Source organism: Gorilla gorilla, chromosome 10 (assembly GCF_029281585.2).
Source record: "Gorilla gorilla gorilla isolate KB3781 chromosome 10, NHGRI_mGorGor1-v2.1_pri, whole genome shotgun sequence".
In the NCBI taxonomy this organism is placed as follows: domain Eukaryota; kingdom Metazoa; phylum Chordata; class Mammalia; order Primates; family Hominidae; genus Gorilla; species Gorilla gorilla.
This window is the reverse complement of record NC_073234.2, coordinates 22,242,934-22,268,119: the sequence shown is the minus strand read 5'-3', so window position 1 is coordinate 22,268,119 and position 25,186 is coordinate 22,242,934. Positions and strand designations below refer to the sequence as shown.

The 25,186-nt window shown below is 49.3% G+C and overlaps 1 protein-coding gene across 32 annotated transcripts in view; it reads left to right on the top strand.

The window, feature by feature from the left end:
- Positions 1-887: 887 nt before the first annotated feature.
- Positions 888-25,186, top strand: part of CHD4 (chromodomain helicase DNA binding protein 4) — a 36,273-nt gene continuing 11,974 nt past the window's right edge. For 3 of the 32 annotated variants that reach the window (XM_055358510.2, XM_055358509.2, XM_055358508.2), the window contains exons 1-30: positions 1,010-1,160; positions 2,011-2,188; positions 5,970-6,091; positions 6,313-6,507; positions 6,701-6,819; positions 6,939-7,180; positions 7,416-7,543; positions 7,800-7,935; positions 8,113-8,252; positions 8,457-8,696; positions 10,047-10,250; positions 10,373-10,578; positions 12,586-12,717; positions 13,287-13,383; positions 14,068-14,259; positions 15,102-15,302; positions 15,490-15,627; positions 15,901-16,022; positions 16,153-16,326; positions 16,662-16,803; positions 16,894-17,025; positions 17,136-17,253; positions 18,877-19,001; positions 19,350-19,587; positions 19,740-19,915; positions 23,898-24,078; positions 24,163-24,249; positions 24,339-24,427; positions 24,527-24,660; positions 24,994-25,138. In XM_055358510.2, coding sequence (XP_055214485.1) covers positions 2,089-2,188; positions 5,970-6,091; positions 6,313-6,507; positions 6,701-6,819; positions 6,939-7,180; positions 7,416-7,543; positions 7,800-7,935; positions 8,113-8,252; positions 8,457-8,696; positions 10,047-10,250; positions 10,373-10,578; positions 12,586-12,717; positions 13,287-13,383; positions 14,068-14,259; positions 15,102-15,302; positions 15,490-15,627; positions 15,901-16,022; positions 16,153-16,326; positions 16,662-16,803; positions 16,894-17,025; positions 17,136-17,253; positions 18,877-19,001; positions 19,350-19,587; positions 19,740-19,915; positions 23,898-24,078; positions 24,163-24,249; positions 24,339-24,427; positions 24,527-24,660; positions 24,994-25,138 — 4,455 coding nt within the window. In that variant the 5' untranslated portion in view covers positions 1,010-1,160; positions 2,011-2,088. Of the gene's footprint in view, positions 1,161-1,232; positions 1,894-2,010; positions 2,189-5,969; positions 6,092-6,291; positions 6,508-6,700; positions 6,820-6,938; positions 7,181-7,415; positions 7,544-7,799; positions 7,936-8,073; positions 8,253-8,456; positions 8,697-10,046; positions 10,251-10,372; positions 10,579-12,585; positions 12,718-13,286; positions 13,384-14,067; positions 14,260-15,101; positions 15,303-15,489; positions 15,628-15,900; positions 16,023-16,152; positions 16,327-16,661; positions 16,804-16,893; positions 17,026-17,135; positions 17,254-18,876; positions 19,002-19,349; positions 19,588-19,739; positions 19,916-23,897; positions 24,250-24,338; positions 24,428-24,526; positions 24,661-24,993; positions 25,139-25,186 lie in introns of those variants that run through there. The other 29 variants (XM_055358502.2, XM_055358501.2, XM_055358505.2 and 26 more) reach the window with 24 other exon arrangements.

Here is a 25,186-nt window from a genome sequence, read left to right as displayed (position 1 = left end):
GCTCGAAGGGTATAGGGGTGGTAGAGTGGAGATGAAGCATTATGGGATGTGACACTGGGTTGTGTTGGGAGTATTATGGTATGTTTGGTTGACCACGGGCTCCTTGCAATTATTATGGGATGTCAGGATGTGGGTAGGAGAGTAAAATTATTATGGGATAGCTTTCCAGTGTTAGAGGAAAAGAGATTAGATGTCCATCTGTGGGGCGACAGTAGGGCTGTTGATCATTATGGGTTATCTTTTTGATAGAGGAGGGGTACTTACTATAGGCTGTGGAGCTAGAAGAGGGAAGGCTGGGGGTGATGTGAGCCTCTAGACCCTGGCCTGCAGGGACTGAGGGCAGCTCTAGGGGGTCAGTTATTATGGGATGTCAGTATAGAAAGTGGGAGACTGATTATTACGGGATGTGTGTGGGAGGAGGCCGAGTGTCCGTTGTTGTAGTATGGGGGGGGTGAGTTTCTGACTATTATGGGATATCAAACTGGGGGTGGATGAAGGATGGTTATTATGGGATGTCTGTGGGGGATGGGGCTGAATATTATGGGATATGAGGCATAAGTGCTGCGAGGGGTGCTTATTATGGGATGGCCATGGGGAGGGAGGGGTGATGAATTATTATGGGATGTTAGCATTAGGGCCAAGAGTGAAGAAGTTGGCAAAGGATGGCTATTATGGGATGTCTAAGAGGGTTAGTTGCAAAAGGTCTGCAATATTATGAGATGTCAGCAGCCCCTGGCATATGTGTATGAAATGTGGGGGGGCAGGGTGTGTGTGTGTTGTTTGTGTGTGTGTGTGTGTGGGGGGGTCCGTGTGTATTATGGGATGGCCAGGAGGTGGGCGGTTGCCCAGGTGACGCGCGCGCGCGCTCGAAGGGGGCGTGGCCAGTGGTTGCCTGAGCGACGAGGGGGCGGGGGTTGCCCGGGAGACCTGGGGAGGAGGGTGGCGGTAGTGGAAGGGGGGGGTTGGAGTTGGTTGAGGTTATTATGGGCTGTCCGTGGGGGGGCGGGGCCTGTGCGGTGGGATTTCCCGGCCGGTGTTTCAGGCCCTTTAAGAGGCGACGCTGGAGCCGGAGCCATTTTCCCCCCTTCGGCCGCGGCGAGGAGGAGCCGGAGCGGGAGTGACACCGAGCCGGACCCAGCGCGACCTGCGGCGGCTCCGGGGTGAGGAGAGCGCGGGGTTCCCAAAGAGACGCCCCTCACGGCCCTAACCAGCCCCGAGGGTCATCCCGTCACCCGCCCCTTCCTCAGGCGTCTCCGGACCCGCGGACCGCCCCTTGCCCAGAGGAGCCGACCCTTCCTTTCCTGGCCCTGCAGGCGGCCCGGCCTCCTCCCCAGCCCCCGCCCTAACCCTGCCGGAGTCTTGCTCCCCGCGACCCCCCGCCTCCGGCTTGGTCTCCCACAATGCCCGGCGCCCACCCCCTCGCCCTTTGATCACTTGCCCCCCGGGACACGTGGCCCGGCCCCCTTCCCGGTGGGACGCTTTCGCCCCCCGCGTCCCTGCCTCCGGCCCCCCGCAGCGCCCGAGCCTCCACGCCCCCTCGTCCCCGCAGCTCTTGAGGAGAACCTGAGTTGTCCCAGAGGACAGCCTTTGGAGAGCTGCCCTGTCTGGGGACTGGCCCCTCCCCGGGCGCAGGGAGGCGCCCCCCCCACCCCCAAGTGACCTTGTGTCCCCGAGCGCCTCGCCGCCTGCGGCCTCCCCTGGCCCCCCCGCGCCGCTGCCACTCGGACCCCCTCCCCCGTCACACCCCGCTCGGTCCAGCCCGGCGTCTCCCCTCCCCGCGCTTGCACCAGCCTGCCCTCGGAGGCGTCGCTCCCTCGCTCCGTGGGGGCGCCTGCCGGGGAGCCGGCTTCCGGGCTGCCCCCGAGGAGTGTGGAACTAAGTTCAGCCTGAGCGGTTCGGATGCCCTGCTAGGGTGGCTGGGGTGGGGGGCGGAAAGAGCGGGTGGGTGTGGGGGAGGGGGACAGTGCGCGTCACTGACTGTTCTGTGTTTCTCCCCCCTCCCCCGCACAGTGACTCGGGCCAGTGTAGAGGGCCCCAGGCCGCCGGCAGGAGCAGCTGGGCCAATTCCCTGGCCGGGAGCGGAAGGGGATGGCGTCGGGCCTGGGCTCCCCGTCCCCCTGCTCGGCGGGCAGTGAGGAGGAGGATATGGATGCACTTTTGAACAACAGCCTGCCCCCACCCCACCCAGGTAACATCTTCCCCAAGGGCCCATGGCGGGAAGGAGGCATCTGGGGCTCTCCCGAGTGACTCCTCTGGTGAGGCAGGGCTGTGTTGCTCCGCTGTCTCTGTGCAGAGCCGGAGGTGGAGGGTATCCGAAGGGAGTGGTTCCCTTCTGCGGAGCTCTGGTGTGAGGGGGGTGGAAGCCATGTGCCTCCTGGGCACGGAGATGCCAGCTTGCTGCACTCTGTCTTGAGGAATGCTCTGCAGTTCCCAGTTGAGGGAGCTCTCTGGGCTGGCAGGCATTACCTGGTGTATGGGTCCTCGGAGGAATGCAGGTAGCTGGGACCCCTGGAGGCTTGTGGTGGTGGTGGTGGAGGGGGGCGTTGAGGATTCTGTTTGAAAGACCAGCCGGGCATCTGTGCTAGTAGGATCTTGTGGTTGCTGCTGTGGAAAGGAAAGAGGGAGGAGTGCTGGTTACACTCTATCTGATTATTTTTAGCTTCTGATCGGTTACCGGTTTTCTGTGCTGTCTGAACTGTGTGAAGTTTGAATCGCGCTCCTCAGCAGGATCTGGAGTGCTTTTAGCCAGGCAGATTGCTGGAGTGTTTTGAGTAGGGAAGTGATGGGGGCTCGGGGAGGATGTAATAGCCTAGTGAAGAGGGGCAAAAGAAGGGAGGGCACTCCTCCTCCTGGTGAGTGGACATAATTTTGGCTTTTTTCCTAGTGGCTTCTGCCTGTATGAGGTAGCCTGCGGTTTAGGCTGGCAGTGTGAAGTGTCTGTGTAGGTGTGCTAGGGGTTGCGCTATCTGTGTTTTGGGGTGGCTTCATGAACTGGCCAAACCCGTTTGGTTGTAACCACCCTGCCTGATTGGGGGAACTGTTGTCTATCCTCAAATGATGGTTGATGTCATGCTCCTAAGCAGATGTCTTTCTCTTCTGTGTTCTTTTTCAGAGCCCCTAGCTATGTCACCTACTCGTTTCCTTGACCTTCATGTTTTCTAGTTTAATTTTTTTTTCTGCATGTCATTTCTTCATTCCTTCTGCTTCTACTTTTCTTCTCATTCTGGAGCCTGCTGATCCTGTTTTTGTTTCTCATCCAGCATCATTCACTTCTGCCTTCTCTCTTCTTAGCTTCAGTGGAAGTTGAGGTGGTCTGGGAGAGACGCTTTCACATTTGGCACTTTTTAAGTTGGAATTCTTCACTTCAACCTGAGGCCATTTAGGAGAGGGGTTAGTGTTGTCATGGAGTCTGGGCTGTTGGGATGAGAAACTTGGTTTCATCCTTGTGTAGAGTAGGGGGTAGATTTCCATGCCCTTGCCCAAGGTGAGGGCAGAGTTGTGGTGCTGGTAAGGGGACCCTGTCCTTCTGAGAGAGGCATGAGAAACAGTAGTGCTGCCTAAACATTCTGGGTTCCACATCTTGGCCTCCTATTGGCCCCTTGGGCTGGGGCTGCCTTTCATGTTGACCGGGAGCTGCGCAGGAGCTATGAACTCTGTCCTGAGCTGTAGCATGACCCACTTTTTCCACTTGCCACACCCCATTCCTGTCCCTTTCCTAAATCTTCTCTATATCTCAGTCAGTTTGTGGTTTGCCATTTCAGCATATTATTTGCCTGAGAAGTTTGGGGGCTCCATGTGCATGGAAGGATGTCCCCTTTGCCTCCATGGGTTGTCTTTGTCTCCACTTCCAGCTTTTATGGGGGTGGTGAGATGTAGCTGATGGGGGTTGGGGGTTGACTTGGGGATTGGTGGGGAAAAGTCCTTAAGAAAATGATTCTTTCTGGTGAAATCCAGGCTGATGTTCCATTCCCAAGGGGGAATGGGAGGGGCTTTCTTGTGCCTGGTCTTATTCTGGGCTGAGAAGCAGGGAGGCTGATGGTGCTTTGTCCAGCCTAATGTCTCATTCCCTAGTATCTGTCTAGCTCAGGAAGTGGGGAGCCAGAGACATTTTAGGGCTAATTTTGGGGGTTAAGAGCTAAGAACATGTCAGGGATTGAAGGAGGGATATTACTTTCTCTTTTATTTTTGAGACGGGGTCTCACTCTGTCTCCCAGGTTGGAGTGCAGTGGTGCGATCTTGGCTCACTGCAACGTCCGCCTCCCGGGCTCAAGCGATTCTCCTGCCTCAGCCTCCTGAGTAGCTGGGATTACAGGCACCCACCACCATGCCTGGCTAATTTTTGTTTTTTTAGTAGAGACAGGGTTTCACCATGTTGGCCAAGCTGGTTTCGAACTGACCTCAAATGATCTGCCCGCCTCAGCCTCCCAGAGTGCTGCAATTACAGGCATGAGCCATTGCACCCGGCTGGGATATTCTCTTCTACCACTGTCTAGGTCCTGCTCTGTTTTTTTGTGCAGACATTCCCATATGTTGGATAGGAATCTGGGTGGGAGTGGTGAGGAAGCTGAGCTTCAGAGACTTCTTGTGGGCCTCCATTCCTCAGACTAAATCTTTTGGGTATCAGAAATTTGGGGAGAAGGTTGTATGCGCTGACCACAGGTCCACTGAGCCTTTGTTAAATCTCAGCTCTGATGATTGAAAAAATAATTATAATTGAGGGAGTGATCGAGTTCTTCTCTTAGTATTACCTTCATGTTTGTCTCGCTTTCTTTGGGTTTCCTTGCTTAGGATGTTAAGGTGGGCTCTTGTGAACTGTAGTCATCCCAGAGTAGGTGGCATTTGGACCTGGGGCCAGGTAATAATTTGGGGAGGCTTCTATGAGGGCAGTCTCCCCCCCCGCCGCCCCACCTCTCTCAAACCCACCGCCTCCCCTGCCACTTCCTGTCTGTCCTATGTTGGCAGCTGGGTGCCCTGGGCTGGCTTCTGCGGTCAGGAGCCATTTTCCCTCTCCTCAGTGGGTGAGGCACTCCCTTCTTCTCTCCACTCCTTTCTCTACCCACCCCACTTTGGGCGGGGGTGGCTTGGGAAGAGGGAGAGAGGAGGGAGGAGGGAGTCGGAGCTGGTGTGAATGTCTGTTACAAAGGAAGCTGCCTCCTGGCCTTCTCTGTGTCCCTTCCCACCTATCCTTGCCCAGGAGCTTTCAGTCTTACCCCAGGCTTTGTGTGTGCTTCCAGCCAGGGGAGGAGGTGGAGCCAGATGGGAGGAGGCTTGCTGGGGGGCGGGCGCAGGGGGAGATGGTGACAGCTGGGCTGATTTGGGCCCCTAGGGAGCAGAGGCTGCTGACCCAGGAGAAGCTGAGGAGGAACATTAGGGTTGGAGATGGGGAAAGGAAATTGTATTGTAGAAGTGGGCATGAGATTGGGCTGGCACCTGAACCTAGGACTTGGAGGTTCTGGTTAATTTGAGCAGTGATGACTTCAAAGTGGTTAGAGAAGGGTGTGGTTTCCGAGACCCCTGAACTGATCCTGTTCTGGGAGGGTATATTCTATAGTTTTTGCCTTCTGAGTAGGATCTTTCATTCTCATTCCCTGGTTTATAGAATAACTTGGTGGCCAGTTACAGGAAGCCTAAACCTAGTTCTCTTACTTGGTGAACTCTGAGCAGCTCAGTTCAGCTGTACTGGTGAACATCTAGAGGACTGGTAGGAGCGGGAGAGAGGAGGCAGGGGTCTGGACAGCTGCCCGAGGTGGGCCTGGTCTGGCCTGGCAGGCCTATTTTGGGTATATACAGCTCTCTCTTTGTCTGTTTTTGTGCTGGGTATCAGCTTCCTTCTGTACAGAGTATAGCAGTTCTCTTCAGAGGAATCTGGGACAAGAGGTGGGGAATAAAGTCTAAAGCCTCTGGATTAGGGCCTAACCTTTTGCTATTGATCTTTTCCCTGCCTACCACTCTTTGCCAAATATATGTAGAAAATGAAGAGGACCCAGAAGAGGATTTGTCAGAAACAGAGACTCCAAAGCTCAAGAAGAAGAAAAAGCCTAAGAAACCTCGGGACCCTAAAATCCCTAAGAGCAAGCGCCAAAAAAAGGAGGTGAGTGGGTGACTGAATGTTACGGGGAATCAGAGGAAGAAGGGAGGAGCTCTGAGAAGGGTTGAAGGGCTGAGGGCATTTGTTTCTTTCTCAAGAGTGGTGGGCCAGGTTCTGGGGATGAGCCTCAGGGCTGTCCTGAGGTCAGCATGTGTGTAGCATGTGTGTGTCTGTCTCCCTCTTCCCCCCTTTCCCTGCTCCAGCGTATGCTCTTATGCCGGCAGCTGGGGGACAGCTCTGGGGAGGGGCCAGAGTTTGTGGAGGAGGAGGAAGAGGTGGCTCTGCGCTCAGACAGTGAGGGCAGCGACTATACTCCTGGCAAGAAGAAGAAGAAGAAGCTTGGACCTAAGAAAGAGAAGAAGAGCAAATCCAAGCGGAAGGAGGAGGAGGAGGAGGATGATGATGATGATGATTCAAAGGTGCCTGGACCTCCATCCTCTTCTTTGTACTGTTAAACTTTTGTCCTTCTGTTTCCTAGACACCTTACTGCCCTTTAGAACACTTTCTCTTCTTTTCCTCTTAACTCTGTTACTCTGGTTTTTCCACACAAATTTGCTTAGCAAGTGTGGGCACTAGGTGGCAGGTACTTACTTGACTTTGCTCTTTCTGCAGGAGCCTAAATCATCTGCTCAGCTCCTGGAAGACTGGGGCATGGAAGACATTGACCACGTGTTCTCAGAGGAGGATTATCGAACCCTCACCAACTACAAGGCCTTCAGCCAGTTTGTCAGGTAAAACAGAAGGGGTTTGGGGAAGGGGGAGGAGAATCTTTCTGTTATCTCTTCTTACTTCTCTTTCTTTCTTTTATTCTTAAACCTTTCCCTCTGCTCTTGTGCATTTCTCCCCCCAGACCCCTCATTGCTGCCAAAAATCCCAAGATTGCTGTCTCCAAGATGATGATGGTTTTGGGTGCAAAATGGCGGGAGTTCAGTACCAATAACCCCTTCAAAGGCAGTTCTGGGGCGTCAGTGGCAGCTGCGGCAGCAGCAGCGGTAGCTGTGGTGGAGAGCATGGTGACAGCCACTGAGGTTGCACCACCACCTCCCCCTGTGGAGGTGCCTATCCGCAAGGCCAAGACCAAGGAGGGCAAAGGTGAAATGGGGTTCAAATGGGAGTGGGGGTGTCTAGTGTGGGCTTAAGATGTCAAAGACAGCATGGGAATGCTGGTCTGTCAGCCCTAAGGTAGGAGATAGGAGGGAGGAATGAGTCTTGGATTTTGGAGGGAAATTTGGGAATCTGAATGTGGGGAAGCAAGCTTAGGTGGGGAAGATTTTATTTGCCCCATCTTTGGTCTTATGGTATATATTTGGATATATCCTGATTTTAGGTCCCAATGCTCGGAGGAAGCCCAAGGGCAGCCCTCGTGTACCTGATGCCAAGAAGCCTAAACCCAAGAAAGTAGCTCCCCTGAAAATCAAGCTGGGAGGTTTTGGTTCCAAGCGTAAGAGATCCTCGGTGAGAGCCCAGCCCATCGCTTTAGGGAGGATGCCATGTCTAATAGAAAGGATGTGACCTTCTATCAGAACCTGTCCTTCATAGTAGGCATGTAAGAATGTGGGGCGTTTCCCACAGAACAAGATGAGACTAGGCTCCCTGTATAATGGTGCTTGCTGGGATTCTGGTGTCCCCAGTGAGAGAGTACTCCCCTCTCTGCCACTCTGTCCTTCCCCTTGGCTTGAACGTCTAACCTTATTCTTTTTCATCCTGCCAGAGTGAGGATGATGACTTAGATGTGGAATCTGACTTCGATGATGCCAGTATCAATAGCTATTCTGTTTCTGATGGTTCCACCAGCCGTAGTAGCCGCAGCCGCAAGAAACTCCGAACCACTAAAAAGAAAAAGAAAGGTGTGTTTCTCTTCTGTATATTTGTGATGGGATGAGGTGGGAGTGATTGGGGAAGAATCTCCCTAAGGAGATAGGGGTCGGGGGGTGGGGGGAGGTAGTTTTTTTCCAATAACTGGGCTTTCCCTCTTCCTTGCCCAGGCGAGGAGGAGGTGACTGCTGTGGATGGTTATGAGACAGACCACCAGGACTATTGCGAGGTGTGCCAGCAAGGCGGTGAGATCATCCTGTGTGATACCTGTCCCCGTGCTTACCACATGGTCTGCCTGGATCCCGACATGGAGAAGGCTCCCGAGGGCAAGTGGAGCTGCCCACACTGCGTGAGTGTCTGGCCATTGTGGCCCCTTGGAACCCATGAGAAGAAGGGTGGGACAGTAAAGCTCTTCGGTGCCTGGATGGAAATGGAAATGCTGGTGCTGCGGGTTGTGAGCTTTGGGAAGCGTTCAAAGGAATGATGGGCACTGGCTTCAGACTGCGGTGGGCGGGTGGGGGTAATAATCTGAATCTGTGGTCCTTTACTGCAGGAGAAGGAAGGCATCCAGTGGGAAGCTAAAGAGGACAATTCGGAGGGTGAGGAGATCCTGGAAGAGGTTGGGGGAGACCTCGAAGAGGAGGATGACCACCATATGGAATTCTGTCGGGTCTGCAAGGATGGTGGGGAACTGCTCTGCTGTGATACCTGTCCTTCTTCCTACCACATCCACTGCCTGAATCCCCCACTTCCAGAGATCCCCAACGGTGAATGGCTCTGTCCCCGTTGTACGGTGAGTGACTGATCTCAGCCGGGGCAAAAAATGTGGAAAGTGTAGTCTTTTCTGTGTAGGCTATTGTGAGGCTGGGGTGCAGGAGAGAGGAACTATGAGCTTTTCAGCCCTGAGAAAGGTATTTTCCTTCATCCTACAGTGTTGGGATACTTTTGTCCTGGGAAAATATAGGACTAACTTCAAACTGAGGAGTTGATGTTTTGCCAGCTCTCTTAAGAGGAGATGAAGCAATGTTCTTCTAGCTGAGAACATTTGTCCCTGTGTTGACACCCTGCCTCAGGGTCTTGGTAGCTAACAATGTTTTCAATTTTTTTGTTAAAAAAATTTTTTTTTTGGAGACAGGGTCTCATTCTGTCATCCAGGCTAGAGTGCAGTGGTGCAGTCATAGCTCATTGCAGCCTCCAACTCTTGGGCTCAAGTGATCCTCCTATCTCAGCCTCTTGCTGAGTAGCTAGGAGTACTGGTGCATGCCACCACATCCAGCTAATTAAAAAAAAAAAATCTCTGTTGAGACAGGGTCTCACTATGTTGCCCAGGCTGGTCTTGAACTCCTGGTCTGAAACCATTCTGCTCCCTTGTCCTCCCTAAGTGCTGGCATTACAGGTGTTTACCACCATGCCAGCCAGTTTAGAATGTTTAATAGGGCCACTTACTGCTTTTAGATTGCTTAAGGGAGGAATTCTGTGCTCTAAGTCTGTTGATTTCCTGATTGTTCTGGCTTATTGTTAAAGTCTAACTACTGGCTCTGTTAAGCAGATAGGAGTGATGGTGGCACGCAAATCCTGGACGATGTCCAGAAATGGAGAGGGAATTCTATTACAGGTTGAGCACCCTAATCCAAAAATGTGAAATCCAAAATACTTCTGGTCCCAAGCATTTCACATGAGGGGTCCTCAACCTGTATTTTCTCCCTGGAGGAGTCCTGGGATTAGATTTTATTTGAAATGAGATTTTTTTTTATTTTTTTGAGATGGAGTGTTGCTCTGTCCCCCAGGCTGGAGTGCAGTGGGGCAATCTTGGCTCACTGCAAGCTCTGCCTCCCAGGTTCAAGTGATTCTCCTGCCTCAGCCTCCTGAGTAGCTGGGACTACAGGCGCGTGCCACCACGCCCAGCTAATTTTTGTATTTTTAGTAGAGACGGGGTTTCACCATATTAGCTAGGATGGTCTCGATCTCTTGACCTCGTGATCTGCCCACCTCGGCCTCCCAGGGTGCTGGGATTTCAGGCATGAGCCACTGCTCCAGGTCTGAAATGAGATCTGAATCGTCCTTTGATGAAGTTGAGACTGTGGGCTGTCCCTTCTCCTCCCATGGTTATGATTTGAAATTAAGTTGTCTCTTTTTCTCTCAGTGTCCAGCTCTGAAGGGCAAAGTGCAGAAGATCCTAATCTGGAAGTGGGGTCAGCCACCATCTCCCACACCAGTGCCTCGGCCTCCAGATGCTGATCCCAACACACCCTCCCCAAAGCCCTTGGAGGGGCGGCCAGAGCGGCAGTTCTTTGTGAAATGGCAAGGCATGTCTTACTGGCACTGCTCCTGGGTTTCTGAACTGCAGGTAAGTTTAGGATAGGCTGGAGATGTAGGGGCTACGATGAAGAGGATAGTGACAAAAGAGCCTTGTGGATAGAAAGAATGAACACAGCTTCTTGGTGGCTGATTTTCTCTTTCCGCTCAAAGCTGGAGCTGCACTGTCAGGTGATGTTCCGAAACTATCAGCGGAAGAATGATATGGATGAGCCACCTTCTGGGGACTTTGGTGGTGATGAAGAGAAAAGCCGAAAGCGAAAGAACAAGGACCCTAAATTTGCAGAGATGGAGGAACGCTTCTATCGCTATGGGATAAAACCTGAGTGGATGATGATCCACCGAATCCTCAACCACAGGTACCAGCTGAGCACACGGGAGACAGGCAGTCTCCGTGGGAGAGTCCTGCTAAAGGGATTGGGAAAATGGCTGTCACCAGTAACTTAGACTTGGAAGACACTGTTTTGTTTTTTTTTGTTTTTTGTTTTTGAGACAGAGTCTCACTCTGTGCCCAGGCTGGAGTGCAGTGGCGTGATCTCGGCTCACTGCAACCTCTGCCTCCCAGATTCAAGTGATTATCCTGCCTCAGCCTCCTGAGAAGCTGGGACTACAGGCGCAAGCCACCATGCCCAGCTAATTTTTTGTATTTTTAGTAGAGACGGGTTTTCGCCACATTGGCCAGGATGGTCTGGATCTCTTGACCTCAGGTGAAAGTGTTGGGATTACAGACGTGAGCCGCCACACCCCGTTGTTTGTTTTTTTGAGATGGAGTCTTGCTCTGTTGCCCAGGCTGGAGTGTAGTGGTGCAACCTCGGGCTCCTGGGCTCAAGTGAATCTCCTGCCTCAGCATCCCCAGTAGCTGGGCATAGGCACCCACCACCATTCCCGGCTAATGTTTGTATTTTTAGTAGAGACGGGGTTTTCACTATGTTGGCCAGGCTGGTCTTGAACTCCTGACCTCAGGTGATCTGCCTGCCTTGGCCTCCCTAAGTGCTGGGATTAACAGGCATGAGCCACCACACTCAGCCTTATATATTTATTTATTTTGAGACAAAGTCTAGCTGTGTTGCCCAGGCTTGAGTGCAGTGTCGTGATCACTGCTCATAGCTGTCCCAAACTCCTGGGCTCAAGCAATCTGTCTACTTCAGCTTCCCAAAGTGTTAGGATTACAGGCGTGAGCTACTGTGCCTGACACTTTATGTTATTGTTTTTATTTATTTATTTTATTATTATTTTTTTTTTGAGACAGACATGTCACCCAGGCTGGAGTGCGGTGGCATGATCTTGGCTCACTGCAAGCTCTGCCTCCTGGGTTCACGCCATTTTCCTGCCTCAGCCTCCCGAGTAGCTGGGACTACAGGCCATCGCCACCACGCCTGGCTAATTTTTTTTTTTTTTGTATTTTTAGTAGAGACAGGATTTCACTGTGTTAGCCAGGATGGTCTTGATCGCCTGACCTTGTGATCCGCTCGCCTCCTCCTTCCAAAGTGCTGGGATTACAGGCGTGAGCCGCCGCACTCGGCCTATTTATTTATTATATTTTTTGAGACAGAGTCTTGCTCTGTGGCCCAGCCTGGAGTGCAGTGGTATGATCTAAGCTCACTGCAACCTCCGCCTCTCAGGCTCAAGTGATTCTCTGCCTCAGCCTCCAGAGTAGCTGGGATTACAGGCGTGTGCCACCACGCCTGCCTAATTTTTTTTTTTTGAAATGGAGTCTCGCTCTGTCGCCCAGGCTGGAGTGCAGCGGCGCAATCTCAGCTTGCTGCAACCTCCGCCGCCCGGGTTCAAGCAATTCTCCTGCTTCAGCTTCCCGAGTAGCTGGGATTACAGGCACCTGCCACCACGCCCGGCTAATTTTTGCATTTTTAGTAGAGACGGGGTTTCACCATGCTGGCCAGACTGGTCTCAAACTCCCGACCTCAGGTGATCCGCCTGCTTTGGCCTCCCAAAGTGCTGGGATTATAGGCGTGAGCCACCGCGCCCGGCCTGACGCCTGGCTAATTTTTTTTTTTTTTTTAGTAGAGACGGGTTTCGCCATGTTGGCCTGGCTGGTCTTGAGCTCCTGGCCTCAAGCGATCTGCCTGCCTCAGCTTCCCAAAGTGCTGGGATTACAGGCATGAGCCACTGCACCTGGCCAACATTCTATGTTAATTATTAACTGACTGAATTCTGGTGTTTGAGCTCTAGGAAAGTATAAATTAGAGATAATTTTTGGTCAAAGACTGGTATAGTAGAGGCTCTGAAAACGTGTGATCTGTGGCATACCTAGAGGTCTGGTGTGAAACAAACGGTATTGCCAGTTTTTGAGAGGAAGTGAGGAGAGTTGCCTTTTCTGGCTCTGAGGGTTTTCTCTCCTGGACTTGCAGTGTGGACAAGAAGGGCCATGTCCACTACTTGATCAAGTGGCGGGACTTACCTTACGATCAGGCTTCTTGGGAGAGTGAGGATGTGGAGATCCAGGATTACGACCTGTTCAAGCAGAGCTATTGGAATCACAGGTGAGTGATTTTGGGTGAGTAGTAGAGTTGTTTCTTTTTTTTTTTTGAGATGGAGTCTTGCTCTGTCACCAAGCTGTAGTGCAGTGGTGTGATCTTGACTCACTGCAACCTCCGACTTCCTGGTTCAAACGATTCTCCTGCCTTAGCCTCCTGAGTAGCTGGGATTATTTGCATACGCCACCACACCTAGCTGATTTTTTTTTTTTTTTTTGAGACGAAGTCTTGCTCTTGTCCCCCAGGCTGGAGTGCAATGGTGCGATCTTGGCTCGCTGCAGCCTCCGCCTGCTGGGTTCAAGCGATTCTCCTGCCTCATTCTCCCGAGTAGCTGAGATTACAGGCGTCTGCCACCATGCCCAGCTAATTTTTGTATTTTTAGTAGAGACGGGGTTTCACCATGTTGGCCAGGCTGGTCTCGATCTCCTGACCTCAGGTGATCCGCCCGTCTCAGCCTCCCGAAGTGCTGGCCTCCCAAAATGCTGGGATTACAGGTGTGAGCCACTGCGCCTGGCCAAGTTGTTTCTTCTATAGAAAAGGATTTTGGGCAGCTATGTGATGTCTTTCTTCTTTAGGGAGTTAATGAGGGGTGAGGAAGGCCGACCAGGCAAGAAGCTCAAGAAGGTGAAGCTTCGGAAGTTGGAGAGGCCTCCAGAAACGCCAACAGTTGATGTGAGTGGGGGTGGAAGGGACTGTAGAGTAGTTTGTTGGGTAGGACAATGTATCTTTGCTGCAGTCTAATGATGGTACTCTTAAGTAATGAAATGCAGATAGTAACTTTGTAGCTGAGATTACTTCACAAAGTCGGCTTCCCCACTTCTCCACATCTCTATATATCAGAAAGCACTAGGATTACTTTCTTCTTTTGTCATCAGAAAAAAAAGAGGTATATTTTGAATGCCTGAAGAAGTGTTATCTGGGGGGAGGGGCCACATAGCCTAGCTTTTATGAACTTACATTGGAATCTGGCTTAATTCAGGCTCAGTTCCTCTGGGTTTTGTTTGTACAGTGTAATTTGAGGGTGATTAAAGTTAAAAAGATGAATCTAAGAGGGACGTAAAGATTATTTACCTGGTGGATCCTGACTAGTAGAATTATTGTATTGGTAGGGAGTCTGTGATGTGCTTTTCCTCAGTGATCTGTAGGATCAAAATCAGGTCTGGTTAAGCCCTGTTTCCTGGAGGACCCTAAACTGAACATGAAATTGCAGTAATCATAGGGGATCTCTTCCCTCAGAATTTTTTGTAGCTCTTCCCCAAGAGGATCCGTGAAGACTAGTGAGGAGGAAGCAGCTGCTGTATTAGGGGAGGAGGGGAGTTCCTTGCCAGCTCTTGACTTCTCTGTTTCATCCTCCAGCCAACAGTGAAGTACGAGCGACAGCCAGAGTACCTGGATGCTACAGGTGGAACCCTGCACCCCTATCAAATGGAGGGCCTGAATTGGTTGCGCTTCTCCTGGGCTCAGGGCACTGACACCATCTTGGCTGATGAGATGGGCCTTGGGAAAACTGTACAGACAGCAGTCTTCCTGTATTCCCTTTACAAGGAGGTAAGGAAATCTGGGGCGGATAGTTTTTTGTGTGGGTGTTTTGTGTTTGAAGCCTTCACTTACACTGAGTAGAGAGATAAGGGAATAAAAAAATTGGTCTCTGACCTTCAAGAACACTGTGGATAATAGATAAACACATGTACACATGTGTTTAGTAGATAGTAGATAAATGTGATAGTGGATAAACACAGGTACACAGCAGAAGATTTGAGGGCATGGAGCCCTGGGTAGGATTAGTAGTGGGTCCATAGAGTGTCAGTTCTAGGGGAATGATTGTGTGTTGAGGGAAGTAGAATTATGAGTAGAATTAGTATGGAAAGGCTTGGCTGGACACAGTGGCTCATACCTGTAATCCCAGCACTTTGAAAGCCCGAGGTTGGTGGATCACCTGAGGTCAGGAGTTCGAGACCAGCCTGACCAACATGGCGAAACCCCGTCTCTACTAAAAATACAAAATTAGCCAGATGTGGTGGTGCACGCCTGTAATCCCAGCTACTTGGGAGGCTGAGGCAGGAGAATCGCTTGAACCCGGGAGGTGGAGGTTGCAGTGAGCCGAGATTGCACCATTGCACTCCAGCCTGGGCAACAAGAGTGAAACTCCGTCTCAGAAAAAAAGTATATAAAGACTTAATGGGAGAGGTAAGACTTGTAGTTATGGTGGGACCTTGGGTTTTTGGAAAGGAGTGGGCTGGGCACTTGTATAGAGGAAGGTGAGAGCAGGAGCAGCAGCACAGGTGTGTCAGTCCTTGGCTTAGCTTGAGGGGGCAGCAGGGTGGTGGGTGTTCGCTGGGGTTGCAGTGTGCTGGGGCCCTCAGTCCTGACTCTCCTCTTTTTCCTCAAAGGGTCATTCCAAAGGCCCCTTCCTAGTGAGCGCCCCTCTTTCTACCATCATCAACTGGGAGCGGGAGTTTGAAATGTGGGCTCCAGACATGTATGTCGTAACCTATGTGGGTGACAAGGACAGCCGTGCCATCATCCGAGAGAATGAGTTCTCCTTTGAAGACAATGCCATTCGTGGTGGCAAGAAGGCCTCCCGCATGAAGGTATCTCAGGGGAGGGAAGCCACCCTAGAGAAAGAGTTGTGGCTTCTGGCTTAGTTTACCTCCTTGTGATCTGGTCCCTGGTGAGGCAAAAGGGTAACCCTGGGAGGAGGAAAACATTCCATCAGTCTCCTGGTTGTGCTTACACAGAGGAACTGACTAGTAGTGACCAAGTTGCCTTCATGTGCAGAAAGAGGCATCTGTGAAATTCCATGTGCTGCTGACATCCTATGAATTGATCACCATTGACATGGCTATTTTGGGCTCTATTGATTGGGCCTGCCTCATCGTGGATGAAGCCCATCGGCTGAAGAACAATCAGTCTAAGGTGAGGGCTGAGGGAGGGATGTTGGAGCCCCCACTTTGGGTTTTTTCTAGTACTACCAATTCATTAGGGGGAAAACTTGTAGATGGAGAGGAGAGGGAAAAATTGTCTCTGCCTTCCTTCCTTGTATGTGACAGCCCTTGGTGGCCAGGCCTTTAAAAAGAATGTGAGGAGTGGGATGCTTAACTCTTGGGCAGTGAAAAACTTGAAATTTAGTAGAGATTTGCTAGAGCTCTGTTTTCATTGGATTTCACCTTTCTCCATCTGCTTCACCAGTTCTTCCGGGTATTGAATGGTTACTCACTCCAGCACAAGCTGTTGCTGACTGGGACACCATTACAAAACAATCTTGAAGAGTTGTTTCATCTGCTCAACTTTCTCACCCCCGAGAGGTTCCAGTAAGTATGTGTTTATCTGTAATCGGCTCATAATTGTGCTTCTCATTCTTCCTGTTGCCCATTTCCTGTATCACTTTTCTTTCTTCCTTTCTCCTTCTCCAATAACTTTTTCTCCTTTTTCTTTCTGAAGCAATTTGGAAGGTTTTTTGGAGGAGTTTGCTGACATTGCCAAGGAGGACCAGATAAAAAAACTGCATGACATGCTGGGGCCGCACATGTTGCGGCGGCTCAAAGCCGATGTGTTCAAGAACATGCCCTCCAAGACAGAACTAATTGTGCGTGTGGAGCTGAGCCCTATGCAGAAGTGAGTTGGGAGGGACAGAAGCAGACTCCATTTAGACATCTGCCAGTCTGCAGAGTGTTTCCTATTCCTCCCCCACTCAGCTTCAAGGCATCTGGTGACAGGAGCAAGCAAGGCCTGAAGAAACCTGATGCTAGGGCACTGGAGCGCATAGTTCTTACTTGTTTTAGGTTATACCTTTCCTTATTTAAAATGGTGGTGGTGGTAGTGCTTGTGCGTTAGGTGTCCTTAGTTCCAAAGTGGGATGTGTTGGAAGAAGGATCTCAGTTGTTGGCACTGCATCATTAGTCATTGAAAGGCTCTCAAGTCTAACCTGTCTTTCTACCTTGCCCATGTAGGAAATACTACAAGTACATCCTCACTCGAAATTTTGAAGCACTCAATGCCCGAGGTGGTGGCAACCAGGTGTCTCTGCTGAATGTGGTGATGGATCTTAAGAAGTGCTGCAACCATCCATACCTCTTCCCTGTGGCTGCAATGGTATGTAGTGCCATCTCCTGTTCCTCCCTGGGTTGGGTCTTCTCCATGTGGGCTTTCTTTTAATACTTTTTTCTTTGCATTTGTTCTCAGGAAGCCCCTAAGATGCCTAATGGCATGTATGATGGCAGTGCCCTAATCAGAGCATCAGGGAAATTATTGCTGCTGCAGAAAATGCTCAAGAACCTTAAGGAGGGTGGGCATCGTGTACTCATCTTTTCCCAGGTATCATGTGGACTGGGAGCTTTAGGGAACAGTCATAGACAACCCTTAGTGACCTAAGGAAAGGGATTACCATCTGACTCTTCCATAATTAAACCGTGCTTCTTTTACAGATGACCAAGATGCTAGACCTGCTAGAGGATTTCTTGGAACATGAAGGTTATAAATACGAACGCATCGATGGTGGAATCACTGGGAACATGCGGCAAGAGGCCATTGACCGCTTCAATGGTGAGAGAGAAGGAGTTGTTTAGTTTCAGGAATCCTCATTTGCTTATATCTTTGGACTGTAACTTCTTGTGCATCTCCTTTTCTGTGTAGTTCTTTTGGGACTTTGTCATTTGAGATGGAGTAAAGCTTTTGAATGTCTCAATTGGACGAATGTATTGGACTATTCCTAGGAGATTTTTTTCTTTTGGGGTATTTGTTCTTTCTGCTAGAAAGAAGAAAGCATTGTATCTCGAGGGCAAGCAAAGGGTCAGGACTTGTTCAAGCTCAAATAGCAAGTTACTAGCAGACTTGTCTGCCTCAGTAGACGCTACTAGGTTTTGTTTTGTTTTGTTTTGTTTTGTTTTGAGATGGAGTCTTGCTCTGTCACCCGGGCTGGAGTGCAGCGGCACGATCTCGGCTCATTGCAACCTCCGCCTCCCGGGTTCAAGCAGTTCTCCTGCCTCAGCCTCCCAAGTAGCTGGGACTACAGGCGTGTGCCACCACGCCCAGCTAATTTTTGTATTTTTAGTAGAGATGGGGTTTCACCATGTTGGCCAAGATGGTCTCGATCTCCTGACCTCATGATCCACCCACCTTGGCCTCCCAAAGCGCTGGGATTACAGGCACGAGCCACCACGCCCAGCCTGTTTTGTTTTGTTTATTTGAGATAGGGTCTCACTCTGTTGCCGAGGCTGGAGAGCAGTGGCACAATCATGGCTTACTACAGCCTGGACCCACCCCCAGGCTCAAGTGATCCTGCTGCTTCAGCCTCCCAACTAGCTGGGGCTATAGGCTTGATCCACTGTACCTAGCTAACTAAAAAAATTTTTTTGTAGAGATGGGGTCTTGCCATGTTGCCCAGGCTGATCACAAAGTTCTGGGCTCAAGCAATCCTCCTGCCTTGGCCTCCCAAAGTATTGAGATTATAGGTATAAGCCACTGTGCTCAGTATCACTACTCCTTGTTTAAAAAAAAAAAAAAAACTTATTTTAATTTTAGACTTAGAAAAAAGTTGCAAAACAGCAGAGAGAGTTCATATATACTGTTCAACTAGCTAGCTTCTCTTAATAATAACGTAACTGCAGTACAATGATCAAAACTAGGAAATTAACATTGGTATTGTACTATAAATGACAGAACTTCAATGAATGTCACCAATTTTTCTTGATGTCTGTTTTCTGTTTCAGGATCCAATCCCAGGTCCCATGTTCCATTTAGTTATTGTGCTTCCTGCTATCTGTGACATTTCTTTATTTTCTTATATGATACAGATTTTTTTTTTTCTTTGGGATGGAGTCTCACTCTGTTGCCCAGATTGGAGTGCAGTGGCGCGATCTTGACTCATTGCAACCTATGCCTCCTGGGTTCAAGCAATACTCATGTCTCAGCCTCCTGAGTAGCTGAGATTACGGGTGTGCGCCACCACGGGCCCAGCAGATTTTTGTATTTTTAGTAGAGACAGGGTTTCACCATGTTGGCCAGGCTGGTCTCGAACTCCTGATGTCAAATGATCCACCTGCCTCTGCCTCCCAAAGTGCTGAGATTACAGGCATGAGCCACTGCCCCCGGCTTAATTTTTTAAACTACATTTATGAATTGGAATTTAGGAGACACTTCTAATGGTGTTTTTGGTTCCTTTATTAGCACCGGGTGCTCAGCAGTTCTGCTTCTTGCTTTCCACTCGAGCTGGGGGCCTTGGAATCAATCTGGCCACTGCTGACACAGTTATTATCTATGACTCTGACTGGAACCCCCATAATGACATTCAGGTGAGCAGAGGCAGCAGGCAGCCTTAATAAGTAACATGTTATGCTAGAAAGGCATAGTGGCCTCTATGAGGGCTCCACCATCTGGAATTAGGTTTTTAAGTGAGAAACAACAGATTCTTTTTGTGTTATTTACCTTATTGTAAGCCAGAGTTTGGTTAGCTGTGATCCTGTTTTGGGTAACATGATAATAGAGGGTGGTGTCTGGAGGCAGGGGTGCAAAAGGAAGTTTCCTGTGAATGTAGGCTGTGGACCTTGCCCTGTACTGAATTTAGAATATTCTGTGGAAGTCAGGATAAGAGTGGCACCAGGAAAATACAATTTCTGGCTTTATTTCCTGTTCAACTCCAGGCCTTTAGCAGAGCTCACCGGATTGGGCAAAATAAAAAGGTAATGATCTACCGCTTTGTGACCCGTGCGTCAGTGGAGGAGCGCATCACGCAGGTGGCAAAGAAGAAAATGATGCTGACCCATCTAGTGGTGCGGCCTGGGCTGGGCTCCAAGACTGGCTCTATGTCCAAACAGGAGCTTGATGATATCCTCAAATTTGGCACTGAGGAACTATTCAAGGATGAAGCCACTGATGGAGGTGAGGTAGTCAGGAACTTACGTTTTGGTGTGGGGCTTGGCCTCTCTAAAGGTTAGGGAGAATCTTTGATACCAAGGGTCTTGTGGGACCTGCTTTTTCCACTGCAGCTGCTGAAACTGACTTTGGGGATGTGGGCCCTTGATTTTTTACAGGAGGAGACAACAAAGAGGGAGAAGATAGCAGTGTTATCCACTACGATGATAAGGCCATTGAACGGCTGCTAGACCGTAACCAGGATGAGACTGAAGACACAGAATTGCAGGGCATGAATGAATATTTGAGCTCATTCAAAGTGGCCCAGTATGTGGTACGGGAAGAAGAAATGGGGGTGAGTATGAATCCAAGGCAATCCTGTGCTTGGTAATTGGTCTGAAAATTGGAATTGAGACCAAGGTGGTATTTGAGACAAGAGGAAAATATCTGTAGGCAAATTCTTATGTTGATGAATTGATCCTCTTCCTTTGAAAACAAAGCTGATAACATGACTAATCAGATTTTCATCTTTGCCTTGGTTGTCAGAAAACTTACAACCAAATATCATGCTCACAACAGTTATTTTGGCTCTTTACCAGAATGTCATTTTCTCTTATGTGTTTTATTAAACCTTAACAAATAAAATTTTGAATGCTACCTCATCTCTCTAGAGAAAAGGCAGAAGATCCTAGGTAATCTATCTCTTTGTGTTTTCTGGTTTTTATTTAAGAGACAGGGTCTCTACCAGGTGCAGTGGCTCACATCTGTAATCCCAGCACTTTGGGAGGCCGAGGCAGGCAGATCACTTGAGGCCAGGAGTTTGAGACCAGCCCGGCCAACACGGTGAAACCCCGTTTCTACTAAAAATAAAAAAATTAGCCAGGCACGATGAAGCACACCTGTAGTCCCAGCTACCCGGGAGCTGAGGCAGGAGAATTGCTTGAACCCAGGAGGCGGAGGTTGCAATGAGCTGAGATTGTGCCACTGCATTCCAGCCTAATGACAGAGCCAGACTGTGTTTGAAGAAAAAAAACAACAAAAAAAGAGACAGGGTCTTGCTCTGTCACCCAGGCTAGAGTGCAGTGGCACAATCATAGCTGAGTGCAACCTTAAACTTCTGGGCTGAAGAGTGACCCTAGTAAATGTGTGCTACCACACCTGGTTAATTTTTTAAATGTTTTTAGAGATGTCTTGCTATGTTGCCCAGGATGGTCTTGAACTCCTGGCCTTAAGCAGTCCTCCAAAGTGCTGGAATTACAGGTGTTAGCCACCACACCAGGCCTCCTTGTGTTTTTATTTATTTATTTATTTATTTATTTTGAGATGGAGTCTCACTCTCTCCCCCAGGCTGGAGTGCAGTGGTGCGATCTTGGCTCACTGCAAGCTCCGCCTTCCGGATTCATGCCATTCTCCTGCCTCAGCCTCCCGAGTAGCTGGGACTACAGGCGCCTGCCACCACACCTGGCTAATTTTTTTTGTATTTTTAGTAGAGATGGAGTTTCACTGTGTTAGCCAGGATGGTCTCGATCTCCTGACCTTGTGATCCACCCACCTCTGCCTCCCAAAGTGCTGGGATTACAGGTGTGAGCCACTGCCCCTGGCCTTATGTATTTTTTTTTGAGACGGAGTCTTGCTCTGTTGCCCAGGCTGGAGTTCAGTGGTGCGATCACAGCCTACTGCAACCTCCACTTCCTGGGTTCAAGCAATTCTCCTGCCTCAGACTCCCAAGTAGCTGAGATTACAGGTACGCACCACCATGCCCGGCTAATTTTTTTATAGTTTTAGTAGAAACGGAGTTTCACCATGTTGGCCAGGATACTCTAGAACTCCTGACCTCAAGTGATCCGCCTGCCTCGGGCTTCCCAAAGTGGTGGGATTACAGGCATGAGCCATTACGCCTGGCCTCTTTGTGTGTCTTTTTTTTTTTTTTTTTGAGACAGAGTCTTGCTCTCCCGCCCAGGCTGGAGTGCAGTGGCATGATCTCGGCTCACTGCAACCTCCGCCTCCCGGGTTCAAGCAGTTCTCTTGCCTCAGCCTCCTGAATAGCTGGGACTACAGGCACGTGCCACCACACCCAGCTAATTTTTTGTATTTTTAGTAGAGATGGGGTTTCACCATGTTTTTTTAAAGATTAGAATTGGGCCGGACGCGGTGGCTCACACCTGTAATCCCAGCACTTTGGGAGGCCAAGGCGGGTGGATCACGAGGTCAAGAGATCGAGCCCATCCTGGCTAACACGATGAAACCCCGTCTCTACTAAAAATACAAAAATTAGCTGGGTGTGGTGGCGGGCGCCTGTAGTCCCAGCTATTCGGGAGGCTGAGGCAGAGAATCACTTGTACCTGGGAGGCAGAGCTTGCAGTGAGCCAAGATTGCCCCACTGCACTCCAGCCTGGGGGACAGAGCCAGACTCCATCTCAAAAAGATTAGAATCGGTATATACCTTTTTATTCTCCTCCCTTCTTTTTCTTGGTCTTTTATAGTAAAAAAAGAAAATAGTATGTGAGGAATGTGTGTGTGGCTTGTTTTAATGTTTTTCTCTCCTAAATGATATAGAGGGGTATGAAATGGAAAAATAAAATTTCCTTTTTCTTGTCTTCTGTAAACCACTCAGCTCCGGGTTCTTTCAGTTGGCATTGGTTCTGGTGGTCATTGTCATCTTATTCTTCCACCTCAGAACCATCCCCCTTGCTGTGTTTGCCTGATGCTTACCTGTGATTTTGTTCTCGAAGGTAATGCGTCCAACCTCAGTTTATATGTAAGTGTGGCTGAATGGTCTGACATAGGTCTGTGTACCGTAGTGTTCAATCAGAAACAACCCTATTGATAGAATGCTCACATTCCTTTCAGTGGCAGTGAATGTAATAGAAGTGATTGATGGGAGAGCACATGCTAAGTGGATCATCCTTGCTGGTGACTACATAAGTATACACATTGTTCTTTGATTAGTGACTACAGCTGCTGTTGACTTCTTTTAAAATATTTTTAAGTTTTATTTTTAATAGATAGAATTTACATAGTTCAAAATACACAAAAGGGCCAGACACGGTGGGTCATGCCTAGAATCCCAGTACTTTGGGAGGCTGAGGCAGGAGGGTCGCTTGAGCCCAGGAGTTGGAGACCAACTTGGGCAACATGGTAAAATTCCGTCTCTAAATAATAAAAACATTAGCCGAGTGTGGTTGCTTACGCTTGTGGTCCCAGCTGCGTGGGAGGATCGCTTAAACCTGGCAGTCGAGGCTGCAGTGAGCCGTAATGACGCCACTCTACTCCAGCCTGGGCAACACAGCTAGACCCTCTCTCAAAAAAAAAATATATATTTACATGTACACACACGTATCTCTTTTCTCTCCTGTCCTCTAACAATTTAGTTCCCTTCTTGGGGACAACTAATGTTTTCAGTTCCTTTTATATATTTCCAAAAATATTTTATGTGTATACAAATTATACATATATTCATACACATATATGTACACTCACATATATGTACCCAAAGACTTTTTTTTCCTTGTAAACATAAAAGTAATACCAATGCAATGTAAATGCTACATTGGTTAGGGAATAATGACAAGAAAAAAGTCTGTACATGTTGAATACAGACATAATTTTGTTTTTTCTCTGAATGTTTTCCATCTATGGTTGTTTGAATCCACAGGTGCGGAACCCGTGGATACAGAGGGCCGATTGTAATTTAATTAGTTCCATAATGATGGGCTTTTAGGTTGTTTCTAATGTTATGCTATTAGCAGCTGTTTAATTCCAATATAAGGGATGTGGAATCAGTGAGTGGTCCTCAAGTGTCTGAAAAAAATTCACTTTTAGAGGAGTATCAACATTTTTGGGACATAAGAGGCTATATATAATTCTTTTCGTTTTGCAGACAGTTGGTAAGCTTTTATGAAGTTTATGAAGAATAGAAAGGCTTATAGTCATCCTCTCCTTCCTTCTCTCTTATGAAAATCTTTTACAGTACTTCAGAAGCTTCTCCATTCTGCCTTGCTAAGGCTCTGACCTCTTTTCTTTTTGCTATCTTTCAATTGTATATGCATCAGTGCAAGGGGTTAGAAGAAAGCATTCTGTCTCTTCATCCTTACCTGTGATAATAGCTCTATCCCATGTTTTTCTTGAGTTATGCTGACTGCTAATCTATACGTAATTATGAGGAGCTGTGTACTCTCAATTAAATTTCTTCTAAGTTCTTAGATCCAAACAGGCACACCAAGTATTTAAGAGTCCAGTCATGAAAAGGAGCTAGCAGAGTGGGAACTGTGAGGACCAGGGGTAGCTGGTGGTGCTGACTTCAGCACTCCTGAGTCCTGGCCCTCCCTCTGTCCCAGGAGGAAGAGGAGGTAGAACGGGAAATCATTAAACAGGAAGAAAGTGTGGATCCTGACTACTGGGAGAAATTGCTGCGGCACCATTATGAGCAGCAGCAAGAAGATCTAGCCCGAAATCTGGGCAAAGGAAAAAGAATCCGTAAACAGGTCAACTACAATGATGGCTCCCAGGAGGACCGAGGTGTGTGTGGCCGGCCCCGCCCCCCACCCATGGGCCGTTCCACTAGAGCAGTGGGCCCCGCTCATCTGCCCTCTCTCCCTCCAGATTGGCAGGACGACCAGTCCGACAACCAGTCCGATTACTCAGTGGCTTCAGAGGAAGGTGATGAAGACTTTGATGAACGTTCAGAAGGTGAGGGCCGTGCTTTTTTGTTGCTTTTCTAAATGTTGCTTTGTTTAATATCCTACCTGTGTGACTCATTCATCTTTTTCTTCTTGCAGCTCCCCGTAGGCCCAGTCGTAAGGGCCTGCGGAATGATAAAGATAAGCCATTGCCTCCTCTGTTGGCCCGTGTTGGTGGGAATATTGAAGTAAGTGCCATACGATTCTAAGGAGGGGTGAGTGTCAGATATTGCATCTTTGGTGGAATGCGACCTGCTGCCTCTCACCTGGGTTTCTTCTTCCCCTAGGTACTTGGTTTTAATGCTCGCCAGCGAAAAGCCTTTCTTAATGCAATTATGCGATATGGTATGCCACCTCAGGATGCTTTTACTACCCAGTGGCTTGTAAGAGACCTGCGAGGCAAATCAGAGAAAGAGTTCAAGTGAGTTGAGGGCTGGAGTGGACTGATCTAGAGCAAGGGCTTCTGCTCTCTATCTGGTCACTCCATGGTTCTAGGCCCAGCCATGCAGGGAAGTGGGCTATTTTCTTTGTTGAAGTTGGCAGGTGAAGCTGTTAGTAATGTGTTCCTAGCTTCCCTGGAAGAGAACCTGGGTCTTCTTGTGGGGTCTAGAGATCAGCCTTCCCGTGCAGCGGTGGTTTTTACCTCAAGGTGGAGCCATAGTTATTGCCTGTGATAATGCCTCACGAAGGGATGGAAAAGAATCTAAGAGTCAGCATGATCCCTATTTAACTCTTTCTCTGCTTCTTTACACAGGGCATATGTCTCTCTTTTCATGCGGCATTTATGTGAGCCGGGGGCAGATGGGGCTGAGACCTTTGCTGATGGTGTCCCCCGAGAAGGCCTGTCTCGCCAGCATGTCCTTACTAGAATTGGTGTTATGTCTTTGATTCGCAAGAAGGTGAGCCCTGAGCCTCTTGCCATTGTTTCTAGGGGGCCAGGCGCAGTG